Genomic DNA, 15,429 nt, shown 5'->3' with positions numbered 1-15,429 from the left:
TGTGCTATTGTTACCTACATAACGTTAGGCTAGAATAACATCTCCACAAATAATCTTTGCGATTTGTTCCTACAATTTCCTACAATGACAAAAGGAATTGTGTGTTTTTCATGCGCCACGTCCTTTCCCCTTCAGTGAATCTCCTCTGTAATTGGTCAGACCCACTGCTTTTTTTTCTATAACAAATAAAACTTAAATGCTACGGCTAAGTCGTAGATGCTGGCACCTCTACAGTCACTTCATTTCAAAGTAAGGATATGCACTCGTATCTGTTTTAATGTACTAGAAGCTAGGAGGTTTTCAGCAGGGTGTGATGTCTGCGCAGATTATGCACGGTTACTGTACAGCTTATACCAGTTCTGTTAATAAAAATAAATTATTGATAAAGACAAAGTTTCTTTTAATATTTCTCTACAGTACTGACAAGACACCATATGGACACACGACTTGCAGTAATTAAATCTCGACTATTGAGTCTTGTTTTTATTTACCACAAAAGATATTGCAGGCACAGAGACAGCTGGTGGAATTTTCTCCTTCATTCATTTGCATAGTAAAAAAAACTCCTTTTCCTGTATTATACTAACCAGCACTGAGATATTATAACATATAGAATTACTCCTGAGTACAAAATATTTGAGGATTCGTATACACTACATAATAGTAACACTGATAACTTCATATTTTAAATGATAGACACTGGATCTTTCATCTTGACACTTCGAGTTAATCTGCATTCTTCAACATTTAAACTTGAGAATGTACACGTCTAATTTATGCTTCTAGAAAACAGCGAATACACATCAGTACAGACTATAAAGGCTTTCAGTCTCTTCTTTATCCATCTTCCTCGAGTTCATTTCAAAGCAATAACACACCAAAAGTCAAAGCTTTCTGTGAGTGCCGCAGAGACTTTGTCTCATTTCAGATATCATTTCTATAACAAATAATATGAGGTGTCTGGTTTGATTGACATGTCACTGATTCAGACTGCAGCCTGGAGACAAAAACATCCCGCGTGTTTTGATCTCCTTTCTGGAATAAGATGGAGCCTGTAACCACAACAACATGGGTTTTAAAAAGCTCTGATAACCCTGATGTGGTGAAGAGAGGCACGAATACGGCAAATCCCTCGGAGAGTGAGAGTGGGTGGACTTCCAGACGCAACCCTCAGGATGTGTGTGTGTTTGTGGGAGAGGCTGGACTACGGCTGCTCGAGATCCAACATGGCTGTATAGGTTCGGAAGTCATGGGTCACCGTCAGGGGGTGGAGGTTGGCACAACTTATACAGTCTAAAAGAAAAAAGAGATGAGAAATTACAGCTAATTAGTGAAAAAGAAAAAATAGGTGAAACCCAAAAACAGTGCATAGAATCTAAAATCTACATAAAGATCTACAAATACTTAAGACTGGACTATACACCCTCTGAAAACCTTATTTGGAACAGCAATTTTCCAATCAGCCAGTCATATGGTAGCAGCATAATGCATAAAATCATGCAGATACAGGTCAAGAGCTTCAGTTAATGTTAACGTCAAACATCATATTTGGGGAAAAAAATGTGACCTCAGTGACTTTAACCGTGGCAGGGATATTGGTGCCAGATGGGTTGGTTTGAGTATTTCAGAAACTGCTGATTTCCTGGGATTTTCATACACAACAGTCTCTAGAGTTTACACAGAATGGTGCGATACACAAAAATAACATCCAGCTCTATGGGCAGAAACACTGTGTTGATAAAAGAGGGCAGAGGAGAATGGCCAGACTGGTACCAGCTGACAGGAAGGCTAGTGTGACTCAAATAACCACTCTTTACATCCGTGGTGATCAGAAAAGCATCTCAGGATGCACAGCATTTCGAAATCTGAGGCTGTTGGGATATAACAGCATAAGACCACATCGGGTTCCGCTCCTATCAGTCAAGAACAGGAATCTGAATCAAGGGACAGGTTCTGCTGCGACAAGATGGTACCAGATGGCATCCCCAGTCTCCAGATCTGAATCCAGTGGAGGACATTTTGGATGTGGTAGAATGAAAAGAATCACAGCATGAATGTGTAGAAGACAATTGTGCAGCAATTGCAATCTGATGCAATCATGTCAACATGGACCAGAATCTCAAAGGAATGTTTCCAAGACCTCGCCATGACGAATTGAGACTCTTCTGAGACCCTGCCTAGGGGTGTCCTACCCTGTATTAGTATGGCGTATGGTGTTCTCAAAAAAGTGGCTGGAGAGTGTATAATATAAATAATACATATGAAAAAACATATAAAATCTGATTGTATAGTTACATACAGTATGAATATATATTTAATATTGTATTAGAAATGTTGGACAATATAAGGTGATCTCTGTATATGCACACTCATGCACATTTACATATTCATACATATACTGTCTTAAACAGTTATTTGTGCTTAAAAATAATGTCAAAAATACATTTTAAATGAGATAAACAGAAATACAGAAATATATTAAATCTCATTTAGTTTTGTCAAAACATAATAAAGTTAGTTGTGCTAGATCACACTGTAAGAATTCACAAAAAATTCAATCGCAGAAAAAATCAAAATATTTTTATTTTGTTCTCTGTTGTGGTTTTTTTTTTGTTGTTATTTTATTTATTCATTTTTTGTCTTACTAATTTCAAGAGAAAGTAAAAAGAGAGAGACTGGATGGAAACAAACTTGTTTTTTAGATATTCCACAACATTAAACTGTAACTATAAATGGATTTTAAAAAAAGCACAACATGTGTTTTTTTGCATCACACTACCTCGCTGTGGATTATTTTCCTATAACAGCACAGCTCCAAGTGTTCTAATGATTCAAAATGACATGTTCAGGAGAACTTTAAGGACCCAATAGCTGTTCTCTGGCAATCTTAGGATTTGAAGTTCCAGGCACTCAACTGAAACTTGACTTACTGTATTTATATAAAAGTCAAGTCATTAAGTAAAACATTTTTATTCAACTGCCCTGCTGTGAAGATAATATTATAAATAGTTTATTCTACTGGATACCTTTTGATTCCACCACGCTGCCAAACACACAGTCAGGCCATGTACATGTGAAGCCATTTGTCATAGTAACAGCTTCCAGCTGCTCATACATCAATATTAAAGCAAATTATTGTCATATGGAGCTCATGTGAACATAAGATACAGTGTGTAGAAAGGAGCATAAATCCAAAAAACAACAATAAAACAAGTTTTAAAAACTAAAGTTCATTTTCTCCAATGTTTTAAAGTCTCCATTACACCTAATTCATATTTCTCAGAGGTCTGAGGAGAAAACCACAATTTGGAGTCAAATCTCTCTCTCTCTCTCTCTCCCTCCCTCTCTCTTTCTCTATGTGTGTGTGTGTGTGTGTGTGTGTGTGTGAAAACAGGCTGGGTTATGGTTACCTTGGCACCGAAGACGGGGTGCGGTCTCTCACTCCCAGGTTCTTGGCCGAGTTCTGCACTCTGGCCCCCTGAAAAACAGAAAGCCATGATTCGGAATACACACACACCTGAGAGCGGGTCGGTTTTACATGAAGATCGCCGGATTCGAGAGACTGAGAGGCTGAACAAACAGCAGAACAGCTGAGGCAACACGTAAACACGCCCAAAGCAAGCAGCAGAACGGTTCTTTTTCCCTCTCTTACTTTAAAATGTAATCAATCAGCCAAAACAGGGCATGCACTGAGGCTACAAGGCTAATATAGCTAGCAAAAAATGGAAACTTATAGCCTCCGGTTTAGCGCATGTCTAAATCATTACACACTTCAGACCTAGCTACTTACATAGCATGGATAAACAGTATACTATAATAGAATTGGTCAGAAGATTAATGATTAATTGATTACTTTTCTATAATTAATTTTCTATTATTACTATAATAATTACTGATAATAAACGGATTGTACAAAGAATAATGTATAATCATTGATATGGGGAAGCTTTCTGTAAGGAGATGTTTATTTGAACATTTATGAAAGGAGTCTCCAGTGTCAGGACTTTCAGTGGCTTATGAGGTATCGACTGTCTCTTTATAGCAGGAACTAATTTGTCCTGTGGATGTTCAACAAGATAAAATGTAACTATATATGGATAAAAAAGTATGACATATTGTTCATTAATTAAACAAATTTAATAATTGGCAAATTATTGTGGTATAAGAGGAATCGGACACTGTTATTGGAAATAATCAACGTTGGGGTGGTAACTGTAACTCTGCATCGTGTCAAACCACATAAAAACATCATACCATTGATAGATTTCCTACAACAGCACACGCCCAATTGTTTTATTCCTTACCTAATGGTGTTACTGAGCCAAATATGTCGTTATGACTTTTTTAGATTAGATTAGTCTGGAGTGCAAAACCAAACACTTCCTGACTGATCGACAACTGATCAAACTGTTCCTTTACTGGTTTTGCTAAAAGACATTTGACTCTATGGCAGGCTTGAGGGTTAAACTCTCAACCGTTAGCTTAAAAATTCCCCCAATTAAATGAGAACCACAGCTTCTACATGGAAGGACAAGAGTGTCAACACAGCACTAATCCTGGATCATCAACTCCAAATTAGATTAGCGATAAAGGGAGGATTGCGTTTTCATTAAGCTTGATCAACCCAGCTGGAGGTGGCTTAACAATTATGGATTATATTACCATTACTTCTCATGTTAATAGCAATAATTATGTTTGCGTAATTTTCTTTCTTATGCTGAAAGCAACAATCAGCGCAGTGTATTATTTCATGTAGACGGTTCAATACTATCATTTGAAAAGGAAGACGATGGATCCAGTGCTGCTGAGCACCTGAACCCCTGACTTACGACTTACATTTATCACAGGCACCGACCTCGTCAGATTTGTTCCTTGGACTTACTTATAGCTGTAAATTATAGCATACACTGTGCTCATGGCTATATGAATCACTCTGTGGTATTTTAATAGGCATCATTTTCACTGCAGGTGGAGCTCCATCATGTCAGATAGGCGAGCGGCCCACCTGCAATCTGATGCAGATGGAACGAAAACATAAATCTTCACCATTTTACAGACATTAGCAGTTTCTATAAATAGATTGTGTATAGTAAGATGGTTAGGAGTGGAGAAAGATAGCAGGTGAAGACTCAGCAACAAAGAAAGAGTAGAAATGCCACTGTAGGCATACATTTGGCACTTTTATCCAAAGTTACATACATGTGAGGCATTTGTTTGGATTGTTTGGTAGAACAGTCAAAAGTGAAGTGAAGTAACACAACCACCAGCCAGTGTTCTTAAAAATCACCCCGTTATTTTTGACAGTGGAATGCTTATTAGAAAACGTAATAAATTATGGATGGAATGGAAAAATTGCCTTAAAACCCCTTCACCTTACATGGCCTTGTTTAAAAAACACCGTGTTTATTAAGATGAATGAACGAATGTATTTCTATAAGGTGCTTTGGAGAAGTTGTAATAGATGGACCTCTCTCACAACCCCAGTGTGAGCAACGGAGCAATGAAACTAATAAACAGCCGAATATGGGAGGTGTAGTGACAGTCCTTTATATTTATATTAATGTCTTAATTAAAGTCTGAGGTGGAAACTGGAGCACGGCCTTGTCCCCCAGGGCAGCCTGGTCCACTGAATACTTTATTAAATATCCGTCCATGATCCACAGGTAGCCTACAGATGCCTCTATGAGTCTGCTGTTTCCCCATCTTTCATTCACAAGCTAGTAAAATGTAATACAGATCCAAAACAAGACACGATTGCCTTTCTTACTCTGGGGCAGTTAGGTGCTGTCAATCAAAGCCTTGGACATGCCTACTCATTGACATTTTCTTTATTCTTATTCTTATTCTGCCTATCCATCTGTTTGTTGTCCGATTGTCCCTTTATACAACTGTCTGCCCTACGACATGTAAATTTATCTTTCTGTTTGTCTGTCTGCCCATTTGCATGTTTGTCCATCCTTCTGTCTGCTCACCCTTCCTTCTGTTTGTCTGTCTGCCTGTTGGTCATTCCATTGGCCCTTTTCTGCCTGTCTTTTGGACCAACTTTCTGTATGTCTGCTCATCAATCTGTTTGTCTGTCCACACTTCTGTCCCGTCTGACCATCTATCTGTTGTTTCTTTCTGTCTGCCAGCCTATATGCCTTCTCATCCTTCTGTTTGTCTGTCCACTTGCCCATTCCTCTACCTGCTTGCATGCTCTGTCTGTCTGTCTGTCTGCCCATCTATCCCTCTGACTGTCTGTCTGTCTGTCTACCCATCCCTCTGTCTGTCTGTCTGTCTGCTCATCCATCCATTTGTCTGTCTATCTGTCTGTCTATCCATCTTGTTTGTCTGTCCACCTGCCTACCCATCTGTCAGTCTGTCTGCCTTCTTACCTATCTGTCTACCCATCTGTCTGAAAGTGTATCTGTCCATTTCCCAAATCCATCAATCTACAAGTCTGTTCTGAATGCGTATGCTTTCTGTCTGGCTCTTATTTTGTGTCTGTCTGCAACAATGCATTTTACCCTACAGGATCATTTAAGGCACCTGTCTCTCTCTCTCTGTCTGTCTGCTCTTTTTCTCTGTCTAAATGCAGTATACCTAGACTCCTCTATTTAAATATGATGCCGTGTCTGAAGGACAGATGTCTCACTGTGTCCTTCCCGTCTTGGCTCCGTGCCACCGTGTTTTCTGTTTGACCTCGCAGCGCCACCTCAGCTCTCCTCACACTCTTTACACAAATAGGGGTGTCTCTAATGATGCACAAAAACACAGCAGCTCCCTCTCAGAGCTTCTGCTGTTTAATAAAAACCCTATTCTATTCTGAAATCTCCGTCATCTCCGTCACAGCCTGGAACCAGCCGTTCACAAGAAACATAAAACACAGAGGAGATGACAAAAAGCGGGGGGGGGGGGGGGGGGGGGGGGGATTGGGAGCTTACACTAATAGGCATGAAGAAAAGGACACATATGAGAGAATTCAATCCCAGTACTAAGCCTGTTCCGCCCTAACGATTAGACTATGATAAAGTAAATCCCCAATTACACAAACAAGAGCGGGTTTCATTTTCACAAAGGCAATGCACACCAAACTAATTGGGTCGGCAAATTAAAAATAGCAGCACATGCCTTTATCTAGCAGATAGATTGATTAATGGCTTACGTTTTTCTTCACAAGCTGAAGGAGGAAGGTGAATATTTTATCAAGTTATAGCTCAGAGATACATACCTGTTTTCTCATGACGTCAGTGGCCTGCATGATACAGCGCGGTGGCAGGCCGTGACTGCGCGCCAGAACGATGGCCTGCTCCAGAGTCACACTCAGAGTACAGCTAAACAAGCACAAAGAAAACAAAGGTCATCATTCATTCACATTTTAACATGAGGTGAAACTGACAGGAAAGTGGGTTGTTCTGTATGTCCATCGATACACTTTGCTCACAAAATTCACACAAATCAGGTGCCGCTAAGATCAAAATAGCCATTTCAGAGCTTTTTGTCCCTGCCCGGTAGTGTTAAGGACACAAATACAATTGTATATCTGAAAAAATAGAATACAAAAAATAGTTTTGGAGATATTCTCATTTTCATTTTTCAGTTCTGGGAAAACAGTGAAAACTTTGTTATAGGGTTCTAGAGATGCTCTAAATGCCCTGCCTCCAGAGGTGGATCTTGCTCTACAATTGTAGCTCGTTAGATTGTTAGTTCAACAGCAGCAAACATGTTTGGCGTGTTTTGGCTTTCTTCCCGCACATTTTCACTTTTCAAACCGTTGCTTGGTTGAGAGAAAAATGATTGGAGTTTATTCGTTTGTAAGAAAGTGGAACTTTCAAGGTCGCAGTTATGGGAAAAGCTTTGAGACAGACTCTGGGTTTTTTTGGTTGAACGTTTTACCAACTTCAAGCTTCAACCTCAAGTCTGAGACCCAAGAATTGCAGAAATACTCATGCAGCAATGGGCTGGACAAGGTCTAGTACAATCTGCAATGAGTTACAAGTGCAATGAACAGATTAAAACATGCGGAACTGTTGATATGGAGAAGTTTTCTGTGAGGAGATGTTTCTCTAGCATTTGTGGTGTCAAAAAAACATACAGTAAACAGTTCTGGTCCCAAATGCAACACTACAGGATAATACTCAGCATGTGCTGATTAATCAGATTAGTAAGACATGTTGCTGAGATTTTGGAGTTTTGCACATTGACACCTCTGAGATCCTCAGTGAGCTCCGCTTACCCATAATCCCTTTCTCAGCATATGTGCAACTATGCAGAAATGTAAATCAGCCTGGAAGTAACAACAAGAAGAAAAGTTTAAAGAGCAATTAAAGAATTCTTGTTGGTACATTTCAGGATGTGTGATTCATTAAGGTTCTAAAATGCAGAGACATATGTTGTAATCTCAAGCTTTTGAAATGTAAATTCCAAGTTCTATGTGTAATGGGGCTTTCCTGGCAAACGCATACTGATTGACGGCTGAAAGTTTGAATGACGTTGTAATGTGTAGTAAGAGTCAGGATGCAAGTGTGTAAATTTGGAATGAGCATTATTGAGGAACCTGACATATCACAATCAAAGTCCATAGCTGGGGTCAAAACACAGGCCAAACAAGGATAATCCATAATCAATGTCCAAACACAGGCAAGAGTCATGTTTACTGTAAAAAAAAAAAACAAAACAAATAAGGCTTGAACTTAACAATACAAAGTTGCATGGTAAGACTTCGCAATGATACATTAATACAATAGGGTGTACATAGAAACACAAATTAAAAAACTAACACAAAACAGGTGAACACAATCAGATAACAAACTAATGACATGACAGGGACAGAGAATAGAAACCAAAACATGAGCACATGGCATTCGTTGCCATAGGAACAACAACCAAAGAGGAAAACTGTGACAGATGCCAAGTTGGTAGAGGTATGTAGGTAATAACCCGGAATTTAAAAGTAAAAATATTATTTATATGTATAACAAAACTCATGCCTGGGACCCTAGGCATATCATGTTTTGTCATATTTATCCTCCTAAACCTTTCACTTCCTGCACCATGTGTAGTAAGAGTTGAAAATAGAGAAAAGTGAACAGCTATAACAAAGACGAGCACATAGCACCTACCAAGCTTCTCTGTGAAATCAATCACTGGACCACTTCTATCTGACAGAACTGTGCCTTATCTTCCTTACACAGGGAGTAGCATAGTATACCTTTACACTGATTACTGATGCACCTAGCTTACTGATATCACGCTGCTGTGGTTCCTGTTTTTACACGAGCATGAGCTCATATCTGCTGCAAATAATTAAAGCTGAATTAATATCGAGCCAGGACGCCAGAGGCACCGGTTATTTGGATGCAATTAGCGATAATGTATGGGTTGAGCTGAGCTGAGACATGATGCCTGGGGAAAGTGTGTGTGCTTGTATGTGTGTGTAATGGTCTGGATGACGATAGCAGCATTGTGATTTATGTATACTGGGCTGATTCTGTCTGAACAAACTGATTTACAGGATGCATGTCCGCTCTCTGAGACTGCAGGAATGGAAATAAATGATAAGGACAACAGACAGGAAGAGAAAAGCAGCTTCACTTTGCACATATCAGTAGTGTTTCTAATTCCAAAATGTATGCGAGGTTTTCTTATCAAACAGATATATCAAATATACATTTATATCAAATATATGTGCATGAGCTTTCGCTTTTGTTGGGCCATTTCTGACTTTGGTTTGATTTCTAGTGATGAACGATTCCATGCCGTCTGAGAAACTTCATTTTTTTTTAAATATACATTTTGTCTTATGTGACAATTTTATGCCAGTTGTGCATCTTTTTTCAAATTTGATGAGATTTTTTTTGCCCCATATCTAAAAAATAATACACGATGAGGCATGCTGTTATAGGAAAACAATTAATGACATGGTGGTGCGATGAAGCAGACTTACTGTCACCATTTATTACCAGGTTTATTATTTGCCAATGCAGTGTTTTATTCTTCTTATACCACAGCAATTTGCAAATGATTAGTTTTTAATTTATTAATAAACATCATATTTGGAGCGATATGTGTTTTGGCCTATTTTACATATTACAATTATTTTCAGTTCATTAATGACAGTGTTAAAAAATACTTTGTTTTGAAAAAAAATATTTATGTACAGTTCTGCAGTCAAAACTATTCTCAAGTTAAAACTATTAAAATTCAAGTTGTACATAAATAAAAACTTAAATATTATTACACCAATCACTCTCAGCATTAAATATGACATACTGTATATTATGGCAAAAGTCCTTAAAAGCACTTGTTCACAGGTTTGTGAGCATTTTAGAAAGAAACCAAAGAAAGAGTGGAAGTGGGATTACGTCTAATGAATTACATGAATCATGCCATGAGCTATTTCACTTCTGGTTGTGTGAGAAATGGTGCTCTGGGCTCGAGTGATATATGTCCCTTCAACTCTGTCTCCCGAATCGGCCCAGTGAGAAATAGAACTGTCTCAAACCATCTGCAAAATGGCCAACTAGCTGAGACGCTCAAGTACCTCTGCATATGAATACGACTCTATTATCGGTAATTATAAAAATGTATTTATAGCACGTCACATTAATAAGTCAAGGAGATTAATGTTCTTATTAACAAGACGGAGATTCAATATTAATGTGGAGAAAAAATGGAAGGAAATGAGCACAATACAGATGTGAAATAATAATGAGGATAGGAGGAAGCCATTACGGAAGTAAAGCAGGGCAAAAAGGATAGATTTATAGATAATAAAAAAAAAGTGAAGACTGGATACGCAGCAAAAGAGAGAGATGTTAAGATTGGTATAGTGAAGATTTCTGAGAGGAGATCTTTATTTAGTATTTATGGAAGGAGTCTCCAGTGTCAGCACTTCGTAAACGGTCTAACTTTAAGTTTCCCAATATGGGAAAATCTTCAGCATGGAAGGCTTTGCACTTTTTCGTAACATGACAAAAAGAAGGGCTGGTGAGGGAACGAATGTTTATTACTGTTTATAACTTAAAACACTCCAGGTTATGCTGCAACAGGAAAAGAATCAGTGCCTGGGTGGTCTGTTATTACCCTGAGGTTGATTATTTTCCCACAATAGCATGTCCGGAAGTGTTTTATTCCTCTTATACCACAGCAATTTTGCCAAAGGTTCTAAATTTTTAGAATAAAATGGCATACTTTTTATCCATTTAAAGTTACATTTAATGTAATGTTGTGGAATGTCCGGAAAACAAGCTAGCACATATGTAATAGCAGTTATAAACAACCATTCCCTCGCCAGCTTTTCTTTATAATCAACCATTCCCTCACCAGCCTTTCTTTTTTTCTCTGTGATGAGGTTAATAAGAAAAAAACAAACAAACAAACAAAAAAACATGTTACAAAAAACTGCAAAGCCCCCCATCCTGAATATTTTCCAATGTTGAGAAACTTAAAGTTATCCAAGAGTTTACAAAGTGCTGACACTGGAGACTCCTTCCATAAATGTTAAATAAACATCTCCTCTCAAAAATGTTCACCATATCAACAATTACAGATGTCTTTTGTGACGCATGCTTTTCTAGAAAATTAATCAACACCCTCTGACCAATCAGATTTAAGAATTAAGGCAAAAATATTACAAACTCAATATTTGAAGTTTTTTTTAACACAACAATGTATTAGAATAGTACTTTGGAAGGTTTTTCTGACAAATCGCTAAAAAATAAAACAATTATGGAACAAATTTTTTTGAACATCCAATCATTTGCTTATTTACAGTGAATAACAGTGTACTAAAAGTACTGACACCTCCTGATACCTATGATACTTAATATATTGTGATCTCAGTATTGTATTTTCATATCTTCTGGCCATAAATAGAAGTAAAGGAATGTGTGTGTGTGTGTGTGTGTGTGTGTCTATGTGTGTGTGTGTGTAAGAGAGAGAGAAAGACTGACCGGTGGACTCCGCTGTTACAAAGGACAATGTGACAGGCTCCGAGACGGCTGCACAACTCAGACGCCACGGTAAGCAGCCCGACTCCAGACGCTCCACACGCCGTGAACTGACACGCAGCAGTGCGTCGGCACGAGATGAAGCTCTCCATTAGTCTGTACAGCTCATCCAGAGCGTTCAAGGGACGCATGAGCTACAGAGAGACATGGAAAAGACCTTGGAGTAATACATCACAACCATGATTCATACTTATGCCTGTCAGGATGCATTTATTAACTATTATGCAAATAATTGCTATTAATAATATATTTGGGTTTTTTTATGTTCATTATATGGCACTGTTATAAACAGAGATGAGTAATGGATAGAAAATTAAACTTAAGCAAAATAAAGTTGATGTATTGTGTTAAAGGATGGTTGTAAAAGTTTTAAAAATGAAACTTTTTAATCTTTTTTTCAACACTGAATCTAAGAAAATAGGCAAAAAAATTGTGTTATCCCATCTCTCAGAACAATATCTGTTGTTCATCAATATCATAACAATATCAATATATACCTTTCAGTTTATTCTATGGGTATTATTTGGAGTTTTAGGAAATTTAATCATAACTTCCTGTTGTATATGTCAAAACTGGAAGTGATGTGTATAAATCTATTAGTGGACTCCACGCTATAAGTTTTGGCTACTACTGTTTTATCTTGTAACTAACACTGAACAGTGCACACTCATGTGTGACAAAAATATCAGTCCCTACACAGCCACAAGAAACACAGTACAAGTGACTCAAGCTACTTGCTAGCATGAACACAGTGTTCTACCTTCCCTAGATCTCACACACATACTCTCTCATCATATGTAATCAACATGTGTAATAAGCGTGTCCATTTGGGTCACATTGCACTCAAAAATCTCATGTGTAAGTACAGACCTTGTCTATGAAGGCAGCCTTGGGAGCCAAAGTTGGGTTCAGGTTGGATTTGTCCAGGTAAAAGGCCCTGTGAAGAAGAAACAGAAGTATGTTACACATTTTCAAAGTACTGTTTGGTATTTATGTTTCTAATTTGAGAAAGAAATGAGTTCCAAAAAAAACTAGTTCCACATGAGGACAAAAAAAAAAAATCACGCTGTGAGAAACAGCCTCCATTCAAGCACGTTCACCCAAACACAATCTGCCAGGCAGAAAGGGGGCCATTAATTATGATCACATTTCTGGTTGACACAACATTAATATTATAGTTACTTCACCAAAGAATTCAATCTGCACTTATTTTCGCAGGCGATGGTAAGAGCCATATGAAGCAGTAGGATCCAGGAGCAAACATTATGAAGGCTTTAATGACGCATGACAACAAAAACTCACCAACTCACTCTGTAGCAATTACGCCTACACACGGCTATAAATCAAACGTAATGCTGGTTCTGTTTGCCTGAATATGGCAGGAATGTTTCCATGAATCAGAATTTTAATTGCTACAATGACGTACAGAGGAAAATAGCCTTTCACGCTGGCAACAAATATCCGCAGGCTGGCTAATCACAACACTGAGGCCAGTTTAGCGCTTACTGATTTAGCGCACTTCTGGAAAGTTCCTGAATACAGGCTAAAAACTTGAACAGCAAATTTAGCCACTTATAATATTACTGTGTGTGTGTGTGTGTGTGTGTGTGTGTGTGTGAGAAACATCGTAAATCAAAGTAGCCATTTTGATGTTCTCTCTGTGCTAGTATGAGCAGGAAGTAGCGCTAATTCCAGCTAACTCGCTACACTCTAAAACAACCTACTAAAAAAACTTGACTAGAAATGTTTTTCTGTTTTATTTTGATGCTGGAACAAACACATCCCCTCTAACAAACTGCAAAATAAATCAATATTTCTTTAGTCCCATGTTTTGAAGAGCTTTCTGAAGAGAGCTAACATTAATATTAGCCTTTACTATTAGCATTTCCCTTCAGGTACAGGAGAATTCAGTTGTTTTGATAGGTTGACAGGGTATATCGGTACATTTATTAGCTTGTTTTGATGTTATTTACATTGCCTTTGGGCTGAGAACATTCTCTTTTAATGGCTGTGTTAATGTTTTGTGTATGGATGAAAAAAATATGCACAAATGTCCCTATATAGCATTTTAGAAATGTCTTATATTCACATTAGCATTTTTTTTTTTAAGATGAGCTGTATGAAAAGGTGCACAGTATACTTTCCTTTCCTCACATGTCTGTATATACTAAATGTATAAGGTCAACTGAAAAATCGAATTACACAAAGATACAGTTGAATCTTGCAGTAGGCAGCACCTCAGGGAAAACACAAAGTCACCTTGTTCTCAATGTCCCTCATCCATCCTTTCTTTCTCTCCTTTCTAGCATTGGCCTGTGAGTGTGTTTAATCCAGCCTCTTCCATCGTACGTGTTTTATCCCCCTCCATCGAGAGCAGTTAAGTTAAGAAGATAAGATATCTTGTGTGGGTCACATGACCATCCTGATTACATACAGGACCCAAATGTGAGTAAGCAGGAAAAGTACACAGCTTATGGTATGTTAAAATTAAAATAAAGGTCTTAGATCATGATTTTCTCTTGAAAGATTCTGCAGTTATACAAAAAACATCATAATGTGACATTTTTTTAGTCAAGAAGTACAAAATATATCTTATACCATAGAAGTTTTTACATTTTACAATTACAATTCCACATTGTACTTTTTATCCATTTATAGTTACATTTAACATTCTGAAAAGTCTAGGAGACGAGAGACTGCTATAAACTGTCGTTCCTTCACCAGCCTCTCTTTTTCCTTTTAAAATTAATTATCACTTCCCTAAATGATTGTTTGAGTTGTTTAGTATATGTGCAATTGTAAAAGACAGCAGTGTGTGGTTGCTTTAACTTAACATTTGGCAGCTACAAAGTTAGCTGAATTGACAAAAAGACTTCAAAAGTCTGATATGCTTCATCGTTTAAGTTTTAAACCTGCCAAGTCTCGTGTTGAAAAGTCAACACTTAACACATCATATCCTGTATTCACACAGCTATTAATGCAGTTAGTCAACTCAAACAGCACTTTTTTTAAGTGTTTTACACTGCGAGTCCCTCAGCAGATGGTCCAAACATAACATGTTTCACCAGCGGCACTCACACCTCCACACTGCAGCAAAACAACTGCACACTTTTACTTCTAATGACTTCTGCTGCCTCAATCAGTGTGTGTGTGTGTTTGTGTGTGTGTGTGTGTGCGTGCGCGTGTTTGTGTGTGCGTGCACGCCAGCTGCCTCTGTGAAAATAGCTATAGGGGAAAATTTCTGAATTTCCCACAGATTATTTACATACACACACAGACATTTTCACACACCCACACTCCCTTCTAAAAAATGTAGGTACTCTTTTGAGAGAGAGAGAGAGAGAGAGAGAGAGAGGGAGAGAGAGAGAAAGGGGGGTATCGGAAGTGAATCGGAAGTGAATAGATAATAATTCCATATAAACCTTTACTATTTTAATAG

The 15,429-nt window shown here is 37.9% G+C and overlaps 1 protein-coding gene across 1 annotated transcript in view; it reads right to left on the bottom strand.

The window, feature by feature from the left end:
* prex2 (phosphatidylinositol-3,4,5-trisphosphate-dependent Rac exchange factor 2) overlaps window positions 1-15,429 on the bottom strand; it is a 116,582-nt gene continuing 101,153 nt past the window's right edge. The window contains exons 36-40 of the mRNA XM_026938048.3: window positions 12,861-12,927; window positions 11,934-12,124; window positions 7,211-7,313; window positions 3,411-3,478; window positions 1-1,293 (exon numbers count right to left, since the gene is read on the bottom strand). Of these exons, the coding sequence (XP_026793849.1) occupies window positions 1,248-1,293; window positions 3,411-3,478; window positions 7,211-7,313; window positions 11,934-12,124; window positions 12,861-12,927 (475 nt within the window). The 3' untranslated portion in view covers window positions 1-1,247. The remainder of the gene's footprint in view (window positions 1,294-3,410; window positions 3,479-7,210; window positions 7,314-11,933; window positions 12,125-12,860; window positions 12,928-15,429) is intronic.

This window comes from Pangasianodon hypophthalmus, chromosome 22, assembly GCF_027358585.1.
Source record: "Pangasianodon hypophthalmus isolate fPanHyp1 chromosome 22, fPanHyp1.pri, whole genome shotgun sequence".
Lineage (NCBI taxonomy): Eukaryota > Metazoa > Chordata > Actinopteri > Siluriformes > Pangasiidae > Pangasianodon > Pangasianodon hypophthalmus.
This window is presented reverse-complemented; position numbering and strand designations above follow the sequence as displayed.